This window comes from Magnolia sinica, chromosome 8, assembly GCF_029962835.1.
Source record: "Magnolia sinica isolate HGM2019 chromosome 8, MsV1, whole genome shotgun sequence".
NCBI lineage: Eukaryota > Viridiplantae > Streptophyta > Magnoliopsida > Magnoliales > Magnoliaceae > Magnolia > Magnolia sinica.
In genome coordinates this window covers 59,200,205-59,221,739 of record NC_080580.1, presented here as the reverse complement: position 1 = coordinate 59,221,739, position 21,535 = coordinate 59,200,205, and the positions used below count along the sequence as shown (strand labels likewise).

At 42.7% G+C, this 21,535-nt stretch overlaps 1 protein-coding gene and 1 pseudogene across 1 annotated transcript; both read right to left on the bottom strand.

Moving 5' to 3' along the window:
• Positions 1–11,235: 11,235 nt before the first annotated feature.
• LOC131254276 (probable LRR receptor-like serine/threonine-protein kinase At3g47570) lies at positions 11,236–14,829 on the bottom strand (annotated as a pseudogene).
• A 3,001-nt stretch (positions 14,830–17,830) lies between these two features.
• On the bottom strand, positions 17,831–19,908 carry LOC131254275 (putative receptor-like protein kinase At3g47110). The gene is made up of 2 exons (XM_058255268.1): positions 18,885–19,908; positions 17,831–18,813 (listed from the first exon to the last, which is right to left on the bottom strand). Exons 1-2 carry the CDS (start codon positions 19,906–19,908, stop codon positions 17,831–17,833), a joined length of 2,007 nt encoding a protein of 668 aa, XP_058111251.1.
• Between the last annotated feature and the right edge of the window lie 1,627 nt (positions 19,909–21,535).

The window sequence follows — 21,535 nt, the reverse complement described above, 5'->3', positions numbered from 1 at the left end:
CCACCTTGATATACATGAAGCCCATGCTGTGAGGCCCATGGGTCAAGGCCCAATGGGATGTACCTAAGGCCCATTGAATGTGATTCCACCGTGGTGTATGTGTTGACCTTTATGGTAGGTCATGCCTTGGGAGCAATGTTAGTTTAACATCCACATTGTAAGAATAATGTTGGTTAAATGTCTGCATTATAACTCTCCCTAGGGCCCATTGATGGGCCCATACTTGTTGTGTGTAGGCCATCAAGGCCCATCTTCGTTGTGAGGATAGTTCATCACCATATAAAATGCTTAGTATAACTCCATGATTCATGCCCATACGCATCATATGTATGCCTGAAATAAGGAATGTTTGATCATAGCATACGCCATTGGGCAGACTATTTACAGGACTCCTTATGAGACGGAGTGCCCACATTATCGCGCCGTATGCGCAGGATTGCTGCATGACTGGATAGTGTGACTCATGCATCTTACATATATGTGACTTGATCATTATACGCCCTAGTGACATCAGGGTCGTGGCCTCCACAGGCACATCGTGGATGGCTAGATGGGACATTGAAAATACTTGGTTCTAGCACTATGAGCACTTAGGATGTCCTTGTGTGAAAATTCCAGAATCCTCCAAGGCTAGGAGATGCTCCAACGTCTAGACTAAGTGGAATATGAGCGTCGGTGCCTATACCATGAGGTCGTGTCTCCTACTGTGTCGTGGTTGGTTGGAAGGAGGTGTGGCCTTATCCGCCTGAGTGAGGGGGTTGTAAGCTAGGCTGAGTATGACCAGCTCATAAATGGGTCTACTATCGACTAGCCGAGCCCGATATTGGCAGGCAGATAGTGAGGTCTCTTCCACTTGCTTGGCTGTGCAGCTAGGGAGGAGGCAGTTAGTGTGGAGTGTATTAGACCCCGGTGATTTTCACAGAGAGCAACTGTACTGATATGTGGACTTATTGAGCAAGAATTGCATATCCATTCATTCATTCATTCACTATCCACTTGTGCTGGTGGTACGTAACTATTTGTTACGTGTACCTTCGCATGGCAAGGATTTCGGTTGGGCGCACGACTAACCTGAGATCAGGAGTTTACCACATTGAGTCGGACTATTCAAATTTAGGTATGGAACTGGTTTGGATAGAAGTCCTTTGTGGTGAACCCTGTAGCCTGCGATACTACGTACTATCATCCCGACTTCACATTCCAACATGGCCATTTCATTCGCACCGCATATTACATTGCATCCGTAGTACTTAGCATTTTGGGTTACTATGTTTTTGCACTTATATGACCTAGATGAGGTTGGTGGATTCGTGGCTTGTCAGGATTTGCATATTGCATTGCATCCTCCGCATCTGTTATTGTCTTATTATGTTTTGCATCACATATCCTTGGTACGGCTGATAGCACTCATAGACTTACCAGTATATTTCCGCTTACTCTGATATCATATGATTCATGATCTTATCAGTATTTTCACTTATTCCGATCATGTATGATTTATAAGCTTTATGGTATACTTGACACTTATCTTGTGCACACACTTACACCACCCTCTAAGCTTTCTATAAGCTTATGCACGATAGATGCGTGCAATGATGTTAGGTTGCAGCAGTGTTAAGCTTGGAGCGTGCAGCGGTCTTCTGGCGCTTGATTTTTTATTTATGTATTTCCCTTTCAGCATTATACTCAAATGATTGTATTAGTAGATATGTGATGATGATGTTGCCTTTATGGCTTGGTTATACTTGTGGTTATGCTCCATTACAAAAAAAAAAAATCATACTGAAAATCCTCCTTGTAGGATCCCAGGATTGGAATCGGGCACGTGAGTGCTGGGATCCGAAAATGGGGCACTACGGAGGCTGTCGACGCTAGATTCGGTGATCGAAAATTTTGTGAGCCCGTTTTCCGAGTTTGAGGCGTGACAGAAGTTGGTATCAAAGCAAAACTTGGGAATACCCGAGGATAACATCACATATCTGCTGATAGCTACCTTACACTCTATAATTGTTGAGAACTTAGCATGGTTAGATCCCCGAGTTCGAATGACTTAGAAACTTTTTGATATAGCTCCCTACTGTTGAGATTATGAGGCTACTTAACATTCCAGTTTCGATCATTTCTGATCCAGGATTCGAGGTCCAGTTGGATCATCGTAGTGTTGACAAGGCATTTTGGGAGTAGGAGGCTGAGATTCGCAGGCGTTGTCCCCATCTCTTAGGTGTTTGATTATGTCCGGATGTTGTGTTCTGATAGGATTTCCCTTCCTTGGTGAGCGTTGTACTGGTCGTGTTCTTATTTAAATTTCGAAAATAAAATTTTTATTAGGTGGGGAGAGCTGTAAGACCCGTATCCTATCCCATACTGTTCTGTCGACTCTCGCGATCCTTCCCAGCAAATTCTGGCAATCCACGACCTATAATCGCTGTTTGTGCATGACCCTAAGTCGTATCCTGTAGATTTAAGTCAGTTTCATCCGAGACTTGTACCATTGCGACCGCACCATCGCCGTGGTTCCAACGCCGCGTCTTACGCACCGATCCGATACCCTGGCCAGGAGATGTGGGCCAGCGATTATTTCGAAGAAATGCCGCACGTTTGTAATCCCAAGAGAATCTCTATAACATGTCTCATCAATTAATCACTCAAATCAATCAATCAATCACCTCATGTCAAGTACACATCACCTTTCACCCCATCCTCAAGCAACCAGTTAAGTAACTACCAAAGTCAACCCATCACTCACCTCACATCCATCACTCCATCACCCATCGCTTTTCTTACAACCACCCTCTCTCTCTCTTTCTCTTCACATTTCCCAAGCACCAAAATGAGCTCACGTCCAAGCCTTTCCCAAGAGAGAAAAGTGGTTTTGTGTGGCCTACTTTCTCATCCCAAAATCCTTCATCCTAGTCATTCAAACCCCATCACCGTTCATCAAAGTGAAGCACAAGGAGATCGGCTTTCCAACAGACCAAGAAGATCGAACGGTGGGTGCTTCTATAGGCTAGTTTTCATATTTTTATGATGGGCCAAGTGAGACTTACCGATTGATGGTATGGATCTCACCTTGGGACCCTAGGTGTGGCCGATGGCCCACCTTGATTCTCACGATCATTCCATGATGGGGCCATTATCCATGGACCCCATCATGATGTTTATTTTCCTTACATGAAAAGAGGTCATCTAGACCGTCCATTTTGGGTGGAGAAGGAATCTCCACCGTTGATCTTTGATTTGGTGGGCCCACATGTAATGAGACCCACTTGATGTATGATTGAATGCATGGATCAGAGGGCCCATAGTGCCGGGGCCCCTCCATCACACGTGTGTCTCTCTTTCTCTCTCTCCCTTTCTTTTCATTTTTGTCTTGTGATAGATGGCCGTGTGGCCTACTCGGATGGACCCCACCTTGGTGTATGTCTTATCCACACCAACCATGCATTTGGTGGCCCACCCAAGCCAAGCCCACCTTGTACATGTGCTAAGCCTAGACCGTCCAGCGTCCTTGGATGCTGGATGTGGAATGAAAATACAAATATTAGCCTTAGTTCAAGGTTGTTTGGGTGAGCCACTTGTATAGGCTCCACATTGATGTATAGATTCAATCCAAGCCGTCCATCCTTTTTCCCAAATCATTTTAGGCGTTGAGCAGAAAAATGAAGCTGATCCGACTAACTGGTTGGCGATACCTTGTAAATAGTGATTTTCACCGTTTAAATTCCCCTAAATTTTTTCTACACGCCAAGACATATCGTATATGGGACTCGTTTGGTTTATCTCAAGCCATAGAATCCAATGGGTGAAGTGGATTTACCTGACATGGACCCCACTTAAGAAATTCCTCAGAAAAATTAATTTTTCAAAAAGAAATAAGAGAGAGAGCTGCAGCTGCTACTGACCGTCAGAGGACGCCAGCGGCGTTCTGCCCTGGGATGGTCGGCCAGGGACCGTGGGTCCCCAAACGTAAGCCCCATTGTGATGTGTGCCAAAAATCCACACCGTGCATTAGGTGGGCCTCCTTCTGTATGTGGGTCACCCCATAAATCAGTGGCATATGGGACTCAGGTAGCCCACATGTTAGGAAACAATGTGATTGAACGACTGCCATTGAAACTCTTTTGGGCGCCACAAGAGTTTGGGATTAATATGAAATTTGTTTTTCCTATTTGTCCAGGTCTGTGTGACCTTACCAACGGGTTGGATTGCAAACAAATGTTATGGTGGGCCCCATGTGGAACCCACCATTGATGTATGTGTTTTACTCACATCGTCCATTGCTATGGACAGTGGAACCCACAGTGAGATATGTGTTTTATTCACACCGTCCAGGCGGATGGTGGAACTGTAAGTGCTATAGTTTATATCCCTGTCTGTTGTCAAATTTGTGGTGCCAAAATCACTGATGCATGTGCTGCATCCAAACCGTCCATCCATCTTGAAAGCTCTTTTTTTTACATGAGCTAAAGAATGAGTTAGATCCATAGTTCATGTGGACCCCTACCATGATGCATGTGTTGTATCCATACCTTCCAATCATTTTGAGAGATCATTTTTATGGCATGAGAAAAGAATGGGACAGATCTATAGTTCAAGTGGACCCCACCTTGGTATATACATATGGCCCATGTGATGTGGCCCACTTGCCATATTTATGGCCCATTATTGAGGCCCACCTGAGGTATGTAAGTCCCATGTGCAAGGCCCGTTGTTACGGCCACCTTGATCTATGTATTTTATATACACGCTGTCCATTTGGACGGTGCTGTATAGGCCGACCATGATGTATGTGCTTTGCAGCAATGCCGTCCATCTGTTTTGTGGGACGGTGGGCCCCTTGATGCATGCGTTCTATACCCAGCCGTCCATTTGTTTTGTCATAGGACGGGAAGGGCCCACCTTGAGATGTGTTGTATATTCACACCGTCCACCCACGTGGCCCCCATCTGACGTACGTGCTTGATCCAAGCAGCCCGACGTGATGTATAAGGCCCATTGATGTGGCCCATTGCGATGTGTGAGACCCATACGATGCGTGCCACTTGATGTATATGATAACCATGTTTGAGGCCCAATATGATGTGTACTCGGCCCATGTGTTGGGGCCCGATGTGATGTGCTTATGGCCCATGTGCAGGGCCCAGCTATTGCGTATTTATGGCCCATTTGGTAAGGCCCATTGTGATGTATTAGGGCCCATGGGTTGAGGCCTATTATGATGTATTTGGGGCCCATGGGTTGAGGCTCATTGTGATGTATTCAAGGTTCGTTATTGAGGCCCACCTTGGTATATGTATGAGACCCATCTTGATTTATTTATGGCCGTCCATTGAGGCCCACCTTGATATATACATGACGCCCATGTGTTTAGGCCCATCTTGATGCATTTGTGGCCCGTTGTTGAGGTCCACCTTGATATACATAAGGCCCCTGCTGTGAGGCCCATTTGATGTATTAGAGGCCCATGGGTCGAGGCCCAATGGGATGTACCTAAGGCCCATTGAATGTGATTCCACCGTGGTGTATGTGTTGACCTCTATGGCAGGATGTGCCTTGGGAGCAATGTTGGTTTGACATCCACATTGTAAGTATGATGTTGGTTAAATATCCGCATCATGACTCTCCCTAGGGCCCATTGCTAGACCCGTACTTATTTTGTGTAGGCCGTCTAGGCCTATCTGCGTTGTAAGGATAGTTCATCACTTATAACATGCTTAGTATAGCTCCATGATTCATGTTTATACGCATCATTTGTATGCTTGATATGAGGAATGTTTGATCATAGCATACGCCAATGGGTAGACTATTTACGGGACTCCTTATGAGATGGAGTGCCCCACATGATCTCGTGGTATGCGCAGGATTGTTGCATGATTGTGCAGTGTGACTCGTGCATCTCATATATATGTGACTTGATCATTGTACGCCCTAGCGACATCAGGGCCATGGCCTCCACAGACACATCGTGGATGCCCAGATGGGATACCGAAAATGCTTGGTTCTAGTACTGTGGGTACGTAGGATATCCTTGAGTGAAAATCCTAGAACCTCCTTGGTACCAAGAGATGCTCCAACGTCTAAACCAAGTGGAATATGAGCATCAGTGCCTATACCATGAGGTCATGTCTCCCACTGTGTCGTGGCAGATTGGAAGGGAGTGTGGCCTTATCCGCCTGAGTGAGGGAGCTATAAGCTAGGCTGAGTATGACCAGCTCGTAAATGGGTCTGCTATCGATGAGTCGGGCCCGATATTGGCAAGCGGATAGTGAGGTCTCTTCCATTCACTAGACTGTGCAGCTAGGGAAGAGGCAGTCGGAGTGGAGTGTAATAGACCCCGATGAATTCCCTAGAGAGCAACCGTACTGATATGTGGACTTATTGAGCAGGAATTGCATATCCATTCATTCATTATCCACACGGGCTGGTGGTGCATAACTATTTGTTACGTGTACCATTGCATAGCCAAGATTTCGGTTGGGCGCGCAACTAACCTGAGATCAGGAGTTTACCACATTGTGTCTGACTATCCAAATTTAGGTATGGGACTGGTTTAGATAGAAGTCCCATGTGATGGACCCCATAGCCTGTGATACTTCGTACTATCATCCCAACTTCACATTCCAGTATGGTCATTTCATTCACACCGTATATTATATTGCATCTGCAGTACTTAGCATTTTGGATTACTATGTTTTTGCATGAGGTTGATGGTGTTTGTGGTTCATCAGGATTTGCATATTACATTGCATCCCTAGCATCTGTTATTGTCTTATTATGTTTTGCATTGCATAGCCTTGGTATGGCTGATAGCACTCATGGACTTACCAGTATATTTTCACTTACTCTGATATCGTATGATTCATGATCTTGTCAGTATTTTCGCTTATTCTGATGATGTATGATTTATGGGCTTTATGGTATACTTGACACTTATCTTGTGCACACACTTACACCACCCTCTAAGCTTTCTATAAGCTTATGCACGATAGATGCGTGCAGGTGATGTTAGGTTGCAGCAGTGTTGAGCTTGGAGTGTGCAGTGGTCTTCTGGCGCTTAAATTTTGATTTATATATTTCTCTTTCAGCATTGTACTCAAATGATTATATTAGTGGATATGTGATGATGATGTTGTCTTTATGACTTGGTTATACTTGTGGTTATACTCCATTACAAAAAAAAATTCATACTGAAAATTCTCCTTGTAGGATCCCAGGATCGAAATCGGGCACATGAGTGCCGGGATCCTAGAATGGGGCACTACGGAGGCAATGGAAGCATTGGATATCTAGGATTGCAGCCCTCATGGAGAAAGCCACCACCGCTTGTAGGCTTACCAAACGGGAAGGAAATGGCCCGACTAACGGCTTGGCCCGAATGGGACGCGAGTCGCAGTCTTCGCAATTATTTCTCCACGTACGTGATCTCCGGGCTCACATTGGGGGTCGGGTCTTCCTGGACAGAGTGGGGTTGGGCTCCGTTTGGTCTGGTTAGGCGGGCTCCTTCTCGAGAGTCCTGTTTCTGTATAGAGGCCATTGGAGTAAAGGGGTTCTTCTGGGTGAGGCCCATTTCTTTTTGTTGGGACCCACTCGTTGGGCTATATATATATATATATATATATATATATATATATATATATATATATATATATATATATATATCAACAAAATTTATAATTTCGAGTTGCAGAAGGAAAAGCTCTCAGCCTATCGTAAAAAAGGGGAAAAGAACCAACATCAGCTAACTACCAAGGCCGGGACCGTAAAGCGGGACCAAACGGATGGCCCCAAGACCCACTTTGTCCAGGAAGATGAGGCCTCTAATCTTGGAAGGGAGGTCAGCAAGGCGACGAGTTGAGAAGGAAAGCTGGTTGCCAGAACCCTAACAAGCCATTCCGTCTGCCGGGGCATTCCCTTCTCTGAGAACATGGCAGAAAGAGCAAGACCCTGCTGCCCTCAACTTGCCAATCCTCCAAATCCAATCTTCCCAACGCTAGCTGGACTTCATGTAACCATTGAGAAGACCCACCACTATCCTAGAATCCGATTCAACCTCGAAGGTCATGCGTAGAGCCATCCCTGTGGATGCTGCCATCCAAAAGGTAGGAATCAACTTGGCCTCTAAATGTATCTGCTGTGAAGATTCAGTCACAACAACTCCCTCTCAACTTATGGGAATCAATGACACCTCCATTGCTCCTGACCAAGCACCATTGATCCTTAGAGTAGTTTTACATCCTCGACAGCATCGGTCCACCCTCTACCCCTTTGGAAACTGTGCTCATGATAGCAATAACCTACAACACCTGCGTCAGATGGCAGCAGATCCTCATCCAATCATGCTCCCCTCTTAGCAGTAGACCGATAGCTCTGGTATGATTGCTCCTTACCCCCATTATAGAACATCATGCCCTTGCCAGCCATCAGGGCCATCCTCATGAGGACGAACATTAGCAGCGGGGCATCCCCTTGTCGTCTCATCTCCGACACGCCTTGTTGATTTCAACAGCCAGGGCCTCCTTCGACTAGTCGCCTCAACTTCCAACACCATGCAACCTCACCAGATCCAACCCCAAGATGATCCTTGAGGCCATCAGATGTGCCATTTGCAAGTCCAACATGCTATTGAGGACCTGGACCATATATTCTTCCATGAAACTACTGCTACCAAGGTTTGGTCTCACTTTGCCTGGTTGTTTCATGTTCCTCTTATACATGATCAATCCATTGACTGTTGAGTTAACCAATGGAGCTCCCTTGCCAACCGCTCCTCGAGATGGCATCACCTTCGGGGGTTGGCTCCCTCTTTCATAGTTTGGGAGATCTGGTTAGGCCAAAATGCGGCTAAATACGATAACTAGAAACTTTAGGAGACTCGGGTGATCCACAAAGTATCAACATGACTAAAAGAAGTAGGAAACCTCTTAACAGACCCAGACAAAAATTCCTTTTCGAGTAGAGCCACTCGGTCCTTTCTGGGGATAGCTGACTCTATAAGGTTTCATCCTCCTCCTATTGTGGTTAGGTGGGAGAAACTGTGCGCAGGCTGGTCTAAGCTCAACATTGACGGTTCAGCTAGGGGAAATCCAGGGCCTTCTGGATGTGGAGGTATCTGTAGGGGTGACAAGGGTGAGTTTATTTTGGCTTTTTCAGTAGGATATGGGTTAGCATCGAACACTTATGCGGAGCTTCGTGCCATCCATGATAGGCTCTCATTATGCCTCAGTTCTAGTTTATCTAATATCATCGTAGAATCTGACTCCAAGAGCTTGGTCGACTTCCTTAATAGTAACATGCATCCATCTTGGAAATGGACCTACTGGATTGAGAGAATTCAGAGATTTTTATCTCTTGCTCAGCTGCAATTTCTCCACATCTATAGAGAAGGAAACGGGCCAGCAGATGGTATGGCCCAAATGGGTAGTGAGACCCAGTCCTCTTCCCATGTGATAAATGCCCTTAAAAGTAAGTTTGGGAATGTCACATTAGTGTAGTTTTTTAAACTATAGGGGTGACATAGGGAAGGATGTGATGAGGTCGAGCACAGTCTTCCTTAAGGAATAATAACTCTGAATCCACGGAGCTTCTCTGGACTCCTCATGGAGTTTCCTCAAATCCATGAGGGAAAATAAAAAAATTCTAAAAAATAGAAAATAAATTGATTGATAATTTTCTAATATTTATGTATCCCTCTTACACCATTAATAAAGAACAAAAAAAGTAAATCAAAATTCGTAATTACCAAAAATATTAAAATTCTAACTCTAATAAAAATCTTAATTTTAATAAAACTCTTCTGAAACCTAATTTCTAAAAATAAAAATTTCAAATAAACTTTTGCTAGAAGAGTCTAAGCATAATTATAAGTTATTTCTAGAAAAGAAGAAAATCTAAAACTCTAAAAATAAGAAAATATTAAAAATTTGGAAATTACTAAAAATAGTAAATTTTTCTTAAAATTTCGTTTTTGAGCTGCAAGTGCGTGTTTTCTGATGAATGCAGAATATTCTTATTACATCTATTGTACTACTCTTTTGTTATTAGGCAATACTCTTATTCTACGTCTCCTCTCTCTGCGGTCCTCTGGTTCATCTGATGTCCCATTAGATGAGGACTGGTATCTTGGTGGTTGAAGTCAGTGGATATGTGTGTGGGTGTCTTTCCCAGCTTCGCTGCAGGGATCAGCAGCTATCCGTCTCCTATTTCTTCATGGACCCCGCCTCCTCTCTCTCCTATACGAGAGACGCCTCTTCCCGTCCTTCTTACTTTTTCCCTTCTCCTTTTTTCTGCTGACCAATTTGGCAATATGATAAGTGAGGCCCAATTTATATGTGGAGCCCTCCTGAATGTTCTGCTTCATTTTTTGAATAGTGCCCTAAAATGAGCTTTCAATTCCGATGGAGGGCGTGAATGTAGTCACATACATCACAGTGGGTCCCACTCACCTCAGTGACTCCAAGGTCTCAACTAGTTCACTCCTGGCTCCACCATAGTGTTTACGTGAAATCCACGTCATAGTGTTTACGTTAAATCCACATCAGCCTCATTTGTATTTCAGTGGAAACAATGTACACGAGAGCACTTACCCTCCAAGGGTGGACATTTCTCTCCTACTTTTTTTTTTTCTTGGTGTGGCGCACTTTAATCTTGGGTTAACCTAATTTTCTGTAGGATGGCCTAATGTAAGTGAGAAATTTTACTGCACAATTAGACCATCATGAACAAAGCATCCTTTATAAGCAACGGCCTTTATAGTCTCAAATGCACTGCTTAACAGAGAGGAAGTGCGTGTAGGCATTTTTTAAAGAAAGAAAATCTTATTAACACAGCAACAAAGATGCGTGTATGCATCTTTTCATTACCCTTTGCCTTTTAAGCTTAAACTACAAACGTTTGTAATGGATCTGGGCTCATGAGAAGGGAAAAAAAAGTTACATGTTAAGATACAACACAATATGTGATCAGTTGTTACATGACAAACAAGAAAAACGAAACAAGAAAAAAAAAAACGATAGGAGAAGAAAATGAAACTTCCATAATACTTGTACGTAGACGGCTCCCAGACATGACCATGGTCCAAGACAACTACCATGAAAGTCCCCAATTGCAATGTCCACATCAGTAACAATTACATGCTCTAAAGTGGTTTTCAGCCATCCAATTTTATCGATATATGCAAATTGCTAGTGGACATGAGCTGATGACAGCCACATTGATGTAAGACGAATGGGCCCCACATCAGCGAAGGCTCTTGTTTCGTCCCTCCCTATAGATCCCAGCTCCAAGAAACATGTCCCTTACCACATGCATTTTATTGACTACGTCTTTCATCAGCATCCGTTCTCCGGGGGATTCAACAGAACATGCAACTCCAATACCAAACAAAGAAACCAAGCACCCCAAGACACTTGCCTCTTTTGACTTCCCGATTTCTGGTATGATTGAATGCTAATTCTTCCTCTATTTCTTGATCTTGCTCTTGTTCTTCCTTTTGTTCCTCTAAGAGTCGCGGGTCTGCTATTTCCAGCACTTGATTTGGCAAAGCCATCTTGACAAATTCATGAAGGTTTAAACCATCCTTAAACACGTCTTCCGTGGGCCTTTTTCCTGTGAACATCTCCAATAAAAGGATCCCATAGCTGTACACGTCACTGGACGTAGAAACATTGCCACCCATACCATATTCTACAATTCAAATATCTTATTTTTGTAAATATAAAAGGTGGCATTTTATAAAGGTCATGCAATTTTACGATATTTTGCAACTAATCTATCTATTTTGATGCAATTTGCACATGCAGCAAGTTGGACGAAACTCTCTCAAATAAATTATACCATTCCACAATTAGGTGTATTGGAAACATTCTCTTAAATAAATCAACCATCAAACAAAGTTTCATAGAAAACTTGGTTAGTCATTGTAAATTGATGAAGGGAATTATAATAATATTGTGTTACCAAAAATGTAGTATAAGAAGTATTTATCATGAATGGGGTTGTCCACACATTGATCCTAACCCTCATTTGGTAATTTTTCTTTTTCATTTTTTCACTTTCTAGTTATTTCTATTGTTAGATCTTTTTCTTTTGTATTAATTATAGTGAATTGTTATATATATATATATATATATATATATATATATATATATATATATGATGATGATGATGATGGTAGCACCCTCGCATCTAGCTATATGAAATTATCAAGAATTTTCGAAACAAGACCACAACAAGAGAAAAAAGAGGATAGGAAAAGAAAAAAGGATGGAGTTTTTACCTGGAGCAACATACCCAATGGATCCCTTTACTGCAATGGAGTTAGTTCTATTTGTGGAGCGATCATCGACAGCCTCACAAAGGAACCTTGCTATGCCAAAATCACTCACATGCGCCACCATTTCATTGTCAAGAAGATCATTACTTGGCTTTCGTTCCCTGTGAGAAATAGGCGTTTGGCAATGGTGATGAAGATAATCCAGAGCATAAGCCACATCAATGGCTATGTTTAACCTCTGAATAAGGTTCAAAGTCCTTGGTTGATGTTTCCCCGTCGACATCTGGATGCAACCACTCCTCTAAACTTCCATTCGGCATGTATTCGAAAACTAGCGCTTTGAAATCATTGCCCTTAAAATCGATGCTTGAGCAGGATGCTAAGATCTTGACGAGATTTCGATGCCGGACATTTCTCAATGCCTCGCATTCTGCAAGGAAGCTCCTAGAAGCTCCTTGTCTTTGAAGATTGAGTACTTTCACTGCAACAATTTGGCCATCTGAAACAAAGTATCCTTTATAAACAGAACCATAACTTCCTACACCAATCAAATTGTGTGAAGAGAACCCATCGCTGTTGTACCATGCACAACAAGAACAGGGAAGAGAATCTGTTTTTCTATTGGCTTCAGCCAGTCACACATAGAGAAAGAACCAGTTTTCTTCTTCTTTTTCAAAAGAAGCTGCTTGAAATTGTTATTTTATTTCATTGCTATAATCGGATACAGGGAAGCAATATATAGGCATCTGGATTCTTTGTGAAATTACAAAATTGTCCAATCTGGTATTCATTAGGTGCATGTAACAGAACATGGAAATTCAAAAGTTTGAAACGGTGGAGCTAGGAAATAATGTTGGAAACGTTCATGGAATTCAAAACTTGAAATGGTGCTGGGAGATAATGTCAGAAATGTTCAAAACGTTTGTTTGGGTTTGACGTTTCCAACACTCCCCTTCAAACCAAAACAGGCTTCATTCCAAGCATCGATCTAAGTCGTCTGAATGCATCTATCGATAGTGCCTTGGTGAAAATATCTGCCACCTGTTCAGTAGTATAACAATATTCCAATTTCACCATTTTCTGCTTTACTTGATCTCTTAATAAGTGATGCTTAGTATCTATGTGCTTGCTCCTTCCATGCTGCACCGGATTTTTGGCAAGTTCGATTGTCGAGTTGTTTCCACATATATAATGGTGGATTCCTCTTGTGGATGTTTCAGCTCTTTTAGCATGTTCTTCAACCATATTGCTTCACAGACTGTGGACGATGCTGCCACGTACTCTACTTCACATATGGACAAAGCAACAACACTTTGCTTCTTTGAGTTCCGTGTGAAAGCAGTCGATCCAAGATAGAAAACATATCCCATGGTGCTTTTCCTTTCATCTTGGTCACCTCCCCAATCACTGTCTGAGTATCCATACAATATTGCTTCATCTTCGTATGGATAGAAAAGACCAAATTCCATTGTTCCTTTGACGTACTTGAGGATTCTTTTTGCAACTAGCCAGTGTGATTCTTTTGGTGCTTCTATGTACTTGCTTAGAAGTCCAACACCGTAGACGATATCCGGCCTTGTGATTGTGAGATACCTTAGGTTTCCAATTAAACTCTTGAATAAAGTCGAGTCCACGCTTCTTCCTTCTCCTTCTTTTGTCAGCTTCAGGCCCGTTGTTATAGGCGTTTTCATGGCATTACAGTCTGCCATCTTGAACTTTTTAAGCAACTCCTTGGCATACTTTTTCTGTGATATATAAATGCCGCCAACTTGTTATTTTACTTCGATGCCCAAGAAGAAGGACATCAATCCATCATCAGTCATCTCGAATTCATTGAACATAGCATGCTTGAATTCTTCAAACATCGCCTGACTGTTTCCTACGAACAGCAGATCATCAACATATAGGCATGTTATGAGGATGTCACCATGAGCATTTTTCTTGATGTAGACTGCATGCTTATATGGACATTGGGCGAAGCCGTTCTCTTGAAGATAGTTGTCGATGCGTGCATTCTAGGCACAAGGAGCCTGCTTCAACCCATAAAGGGCTTTCTTCAGTCAATACACTTTGTGTTCCTCCTCTTGAACAATAAAACCTTCAGGCTGGTCAACATAGACCTCTTCTTCCAGAATTCCATTAAGGAATGCAGATTTCACATCTAGTTGGTAGATCATCCAACTCTGATGGGCTGCAAGGGAGATAATCATCCTTACAGTGTCAAGGCGAGTAACAAGAGCGAAGACTTCTTCATAATTCACCCCGTATTTCTGTTTGTAACCCTTTGCTATGAGCCTTGCCTTGTAGCGATCTATTTCACCATCAGCATTTCGCTTGATCTTGTACACCCATTTGACGCCAATAGTTCTTTGGCCTTGAGGAAGTAAAGTCAGATCCCATGTATTGTTCTTCTCAATGGCCTGGATCTCCTCTTCCATAGCCGTCCGCCAGCATTCTTCTTCTACAACCTCCTCAATTGTAAGAGTCTCATGGTCTGCATACAAGCAGAACAAATTTACTTCCTCAGTTTCGGTGTAGATATCGTTTAGGCTCCTCATTTTGATAGGAGCCAAGGGTGAAGGAGAACTGGATGAAGACGTGCTGACTGGATTTTGATTTGATGGAGTACTTCCAAATGAGATGGAACGTATTGCTGGACTTCTGCGTGTAGATAGTTCGGCGGAAGAGGGTGTTGCAGGTGTCTGCTCCTGGTTCTCATGCCTCTCTTCTTCATGTTCTTCAACCTCGACTTAATTTTCTTTGGCCGAATCTTCCTCGTTCCATTTTCAAGCTTCTTCCTTGCAGAATATAACATCTCTACTTACCACCACCTTGTTAGTTACTGGGTTGTAAAACTTGTATGCCTTCGATACTTCACTGTAACTGATGAAGATGCACTTCTTGCCAAGATCATTAAACTTTTTCCTTCTTGCTTCTGGAAATTGAGCATAGGCGACACACCCAAAGATCCTTAGGTGCGCCACGCTCAGTTTGTAGCCACTACATGCCTCCTGTGGTGTTATATTTCTTACACTCTTGGTTAGACACTGATTGAGTAAGTAGGCAGTACATGCAACTGCCTCTGCCCAGAAGCTCTTTGGCAGGCCTTTCTCTTTGAGCATGGTTCTTGTCATGTCGAGGATGGTGCAGTTCTTTCGTTCCGCAATGCCATTCTGTTGTGGCGTGTAGGCTACAGTGTGTTGCTGCTTGATGCCTTGTTCCCTGCAAAAATCTCGAAATGCATTTGAGGTGTACTCTCCACCTCTGTTAGATCTGAGTACTTTAATTTTGTGACCACTTTTAACTTCACACGAGCATTGAAAATTTTAAAATAGTGAAAGCGGAAGATTTTTCTTTGATGCAATACACCCAAAGTCTTCTGCTGAAATCATTAATGAAGGTAATAACGTATTTATCACCTTCAAGAGAGGGTGTTTCAAGTGGTCCACAAATATTATTGTGAACCAATTAAAGTGGTTCCTTTGCCCTTTTGGACGCTCCACTTGGGAAGGAGTTCCTTTGTTGCTTCCAAGTGTTCATACCTCACACACATGTTCTAGAGCTTTAATAGCTAGCAAGCCATGCACCATACTTGATGAGGATAAGAGTTTAAGGCCACTGAAATGGAAATGTCCAAAGCGAAATGCCATCTCCATGAATCATTCTTTACGAGTCCATAGAGGCACTTCTCAGCCTTTGTGTTAATGTGGAGCGGAAACATGCGATTTTTCGCCATTTGGACTTGAGACACAATTCTCCCGTGTGCATCTCTTATAGAGAGAGAATGGTTTTCCATTTATATGACATATCCCTTCTTAAGGAGTTGACCGATACTGAGGATGTTATTGTTCATGTTTGGTACGTAATACACATTAGAGATAAACTTGGGCACATCATTCTTCTGATAGATTTTAACTTTTCCTTTACCTTTTACAGGAACTTTTGATGTGTCTCCTAGAGTCACATTGTCACGAGCATTTTCTGTCAGTTCCACGAACAACTCCTTCTTTCCACACATGTGGTTACTCACACCAGAGTCGAGATACCACACGTCATGTTGATCACATGCTTCTTCTTGTGCAAGAAGAAGTTTAGAGTCTTCTTTTTTATGATTTGATGCTTCTACATAATTAGAATGCTCATCTTGATCTACTGGTTTGCTCCAACAGTTTGAAGCATAATGGCCAAACTTGTTGCAATTGTAACATTGAATATTTTTTGTATTTCCACGTCCACGCATGGATCGACCTCTACCATTTCCTCTTCCACGAAAATTGGTAATCTTTTGATGATTTTGTGATTGGCTTGGATAATATCCACGCCCTCTGCCTCTTGCACGATTGCTAGTGCCACGACCCCCTTGTTGTGTAAGACCATTCTTTAGAGTCAACTTAGACTCTAGGGCATGTTCAAGCATTGAACCCGCATTCTTTTGCATTCGTTGCTCATGTACTTGCAACGAGCCCATCAATTCTTTAATGGAAAGATTTTCTAAGTCCTTTGATTCTTCTATGGCAACAACTACATGTTCAAATTTGGTTGTGAGGGATCGAAATACTTTTTCAACAACCCGTACATCTTCGATTGTTTCACCATTTCTTTTCAAGTTGTTAACAATAACAAGTAACCTTGAAAAAAAAATCAGAAATGGTCTCACCTTCCTTCATGTGTGAGGTCTCGAATTTGGTTCTAAAAGTTTGGAGACGAACCTTCTTCACACGATCAACTCCTTTGAAGATTGTGCTAAGAATTTCCCATGCTTGCTTGCATATTGTCGCTTCAGTGATCCATTCAAAAGTGGACTCATCCAACCCTTGATAGACAAGAAACAAAGCCTTCTTGTCCTTCTTTCTTTGATCTTTGAGGACTGCCCTTTGATCAGCGGTGTAGAGAGCTTCTTCTTTCGTTGTGGGTTCTACATACCCATCGGTAATAATTTCCCATAGATCTTGTGACCCGAATAGTGCTTTCATCTGGATGCACCAATTCTCATAGTTGTCCTTAGAAAATTTCAGAATTTGCGGCTGGATCGAGTTGGCCATTTAATCAGGGACTTGTAGTAAACAAACAGGAATGATGTTTACTTGCTGGGTGAAGAACAATCTAGCCGCTGCACTATTGCTGAATCTGGTTCTCTCTGTTGAAACGGGGTTAGAAAGAGAGGGAGGTAGTCAAGTGACACACTAGCCTGTTGGAACTGTTTGTAGGATCCTGCTGCTGTACCATGCACAACAAGAATAGGGACTGTTTCTAGGAACCTGCTGTTGTACCGTGCACAACAAGAACAGGGAAGAGAATCTGTTTTTCTGTTGGCTTCAGCCAGTCACAGATAGAGAAAGAACCAGTTTTCTTTTCTTTTTCAAAAGAAGCTGCTGGAAATTGTTATTTTATTTCATTGCTATAATCGGATACAGGGAAGCAATATATAGGTATCTGGATTCTCTGTGAAATTACAAAATTGTCCAATCTGGTATTCATTAGGTGCATGTAACAGAACATGGAAATTCAAAAGTTTGAAATGGTGGAGCTAGGAGATAATGCTGGAAACGTTCATGGAATTCAAAACTTGAAACGGTTTTGGCCATCTGAAACAAAGTATCCTTTATAAACAGAACCATAACTTCCTACGCCAATCAAATTGTGTGAAGAGAACCCATCAGTTGCTTTGAGAAGCTCCGCATAAGAGAAGTTCTTGTACCGGTCTTCCGAGGAAGTTTGCAAATGCTTCTGTCTTGATTTTCTTCTCCAAAGAAGAGGAGCAAAGCACAACAATAATAAAATCAAACACACAGCAACAACGATGACTGGTATGATTACTTTCAGGTTTAAAAACCTTCGTGATTTGGATCTCAGAACAAGGCATTTGGGTAGGCCTAGTTTTGGGATACCTCCACAGAGTTTACTGTTCCCTATGACAGAAATCCCACTTGCATTTTCAAACACCCCTTGGACAGGCACTTGGCCCTCAAAATCATTGAAAGAAAGATTTAGTTTACGTAATGAAGTAAAATTCTCTAGATATTTTGGAATTAGCCCACTCAAGTTATTTCGTGAGAAATCCAACTCTTCAATACCTGTCAAGGTGTTCCAAGACTTGGGAATGGTCCCTTGAAAAGCGTTACCTTCCATGTACAAGCGTTCCAAGCTCTGGCATCCGCTTAGTGTTTCGGGAATTTCGCCTAACAATTTGTTCTCCGAAACATCTAGTTCTTGAAGATTTTTCAAGCTACCCACTTCCACGGGTAAGGACCCAATCAAAGAGTTTCTAGCTAAGTTGAGAGATATTGACAGAAAAGTGAGGCTAACGAGCTGTTTGGGTATTGTACCATTAAGGTTATTTTGGGAAAGGTTCAAAACTATCAGTTTTTGACAATTTCCTAGACTCGAAGGTATGTTACCAGATAGGTTGTTTTCTTGCAAGTAAAATATATTCAGTTCTGTGAAGTTGCCTATGGACGACGGAATTTGCCCAGAAAATCTGTTTCCTGACAAGTCTAAAAATTGCAGCTTATGAAGCTTCCCAATACTGAAAGGAATGTCACCTGTGAAATTGTTATGATCCAGATTCAATTGGGTTAAGCTGACGAGATTTTCTGATTCCTTCAGGGATTACCACCAATGGTGAGTATATAAAGATATCGAAGAGTCCCAAGATTCATAGGCACCCCTCCAGTGAAATCATTGTTGGTGAGATAGAGCTCTTGAAAGAATGTAGCATTGGCTAATGAAACCGGAATGGGTCCGGTAAACCAGTTTCTCGACACATAGAAGTACTGGAGGTTAGGAAGAAAGAGGCCTAAGTCGGGTGGAAGGGTTCCATGAAGTTGATTGGCTGTGACTGACAACAGATACAGAGTCGAGTAATTGTATATGGGAGAAGGGATTGTGCCGGACAGATTGTTTTGAGATATCTGGAGGAGTCCTAACTTTGGAATGCGGCCTAAATCAGCAGGGATGGTTCCATGTAAGTTATTTCTTCTTAAAGAAAGATGAGTGAGAGACGAAAGGTTTCCTAGCCAAGGTGGGATGCTTCCGACGAGATGGTTTACAGGGAGAAATAACCCACGGAGCTTCGATAAAGAGCTAAGCTCGATGGGAATCTCACCTACTAGCTCATTGAATGAAAAATTGATGACTCGGAGGTTCGAGCAGTAGGTCAGATTGGACGGGATTTCTCCTCCAAATGAATTGGAGCTGAGATCGATACGCTCGAGACGGAAGAGGTGTCCTATTTCTCGTGGAATTTCGCGGCGGAAGCTGTTGTCTCCAAGGTGGATTGCGTTGAGGAAGGTGAGATTGCCTATATGGGGAGGAATAGAACCTTCCAATTCAAGGGACGTTAGGTTGAGGACGGTGACCCTCTCATGCCTGAGACTGCACGTGATTCCTCGCCACTTGCAGAAATGAAGAGAATGGTTCCACGAGCTCATGACGTTGAGAGGACCTTTGGTTATTCGGTCCTTGAAGGTCAGCAGAGCCAGTCGATCGGTTGCGTTGGCTGGGACGGTGGCAAATCTAGACGGTTGGGACAGACACGAGAAGAGCGTCGCATGGAGAAGAAATGACCAAAATAACCTTGAACTCCATTCTGAAGGAGGAAATTGGGCTATGCAATCCAAGCCATTGCCTAGCCGCATATTTGTAGTTATGTCAGGCCCACGAGCATTCCACTTCGATCTTGTACGTAGGCCAGATGAATAGACCAGACCCTTGTCCTCATATTTTAGACTTAAACCTGAGTTGGTTTGTATCAGTTTGGTTTGGGTCCCGACCCAGTTGCAACTAAATGGGGGTGGTTGATCCGTTGGAAGTTGTTGGAATGCAGGAATACATGTCCATCAATTTAGATCGTCCAATTGACTGCCCTGTTGGCCCTGTTTTGGATATACATCACCCAAAAGTCACGCTGATGGGAAGATCTTAACCTTGGTTATTAGATGATGAATTTCTAATGTAGGAAGTGCTCTGGGCCTGATAGAAGTAGGTGATGTGATGTATTCAGGACATCTAACCCCCCAATCAGGTGTGTGACATTAAGTTGTACTTGGTATCCAAAACGCAGCCGTGTGCACAAACTCAGGTGTGTGGGGGTGTCAATGGGCCCTGCTCGGCCCTGCCATAATCATAATTTTGAAAGAGCCCGGTCCGAAAAGTTCAAAATTCGGGCCGAGACCAACCCTAAGCCTAGCCCATTGACAGCCCTAGGCCCGTCACACCACAAGGAACAAGTTGGGAGAGGATGCTTGCTGTGGATTTGAATGGGGGCTATCGTGTAGTGTATATGTAATCCACACCATTGCTGGGCCTATATGAAGGGTTAGAGCAAAAATCAGGTTGTTTACAATTCAAGTGTGAGCGCTTTCTTCCCTGATGTGCATGCGCATAGGCTAAATGTGCAACATGGTGGAAGATTGCCTTTCATTGGATGGCATTTTTGTCATGATGTGCGGTTGATCTCTTTGATGTGACGATAACTCTTATGTATATGGTTTGTTTAGCTTGTTTTGACTTTCTTGACTGTGCAGTACCTTTCAAAGGTGGCTAGAATAATACGTTTGAAATGGTTGGAATCGCTACCATCCATTTTGGTGATGTAACAGTTCACAATAGGCCAGAGCCATAAACTTGCCTAGTAATTAAGGTTGAAGAATTGTGAAAATACCAACCTGAATGAATCTTATGATTAACTTGCGATCCTTACAATCTGGATAATGGTCTCGGTTACAAGAGAAGAATGGGGTTAGGCACATTCTCTCGCTCGCACTAGCGTGCGATCTCTACTTAAGGGACATGTAATTTTCAAAAGAATTATATCTGCAAGAAATGTTAGTCATATGCCCATGCTACATATAACCTACAAGAAGGTTGGGGCAACCAGAGTAAGAAATAAACAAGTAGGAAGATAACAGATCCTAGCCTTGCTTCACATAGCCAAAGCCCTAGGCAGAAGAACAGAATAAAACAAAGAAAATAGAAATTAATGCCATAAAGAAAAGTGAATAGGAAGCAAGGTTAGCTTGTGATGGAATGTGTGGAATAGACAACATAATGAGCTTGATTAAGATATGAGAAAGAGAAAAAAGGAAATCAGATATCATTTTCTTGAATTAAAAAAAAAGGGATAATCGGATGTCCCTAATCATGACTCTACTCTTGACGTAACATGATTGACTTTGCTGAGTTAGATTGTTGTTGTTGGCTAAGGTAGAACCTACACGTAGGTATAGTTTATGTAGGGAAACCTAGGCGGCATAATCTCCTTAT

What these genes read in the sequence shown, in the direction of transcription:
- LOC131254275 (XM_058255268.1), bottom strand. Translation starts at nt 19,908, where the DNA reads ATGCGGCTAGGCAATGGCTTGGATTGCATAGCCCAATTTCCTCCTTCA. An exon ending in TTATATACTCACCATTGGTG is followed by an intron (nt 18,814 to 18,884) that starts GTAATCCCTGAA and finishes ACAATTTCACAG; the next exon opens with GTGACATTCCTTTCAGTATT.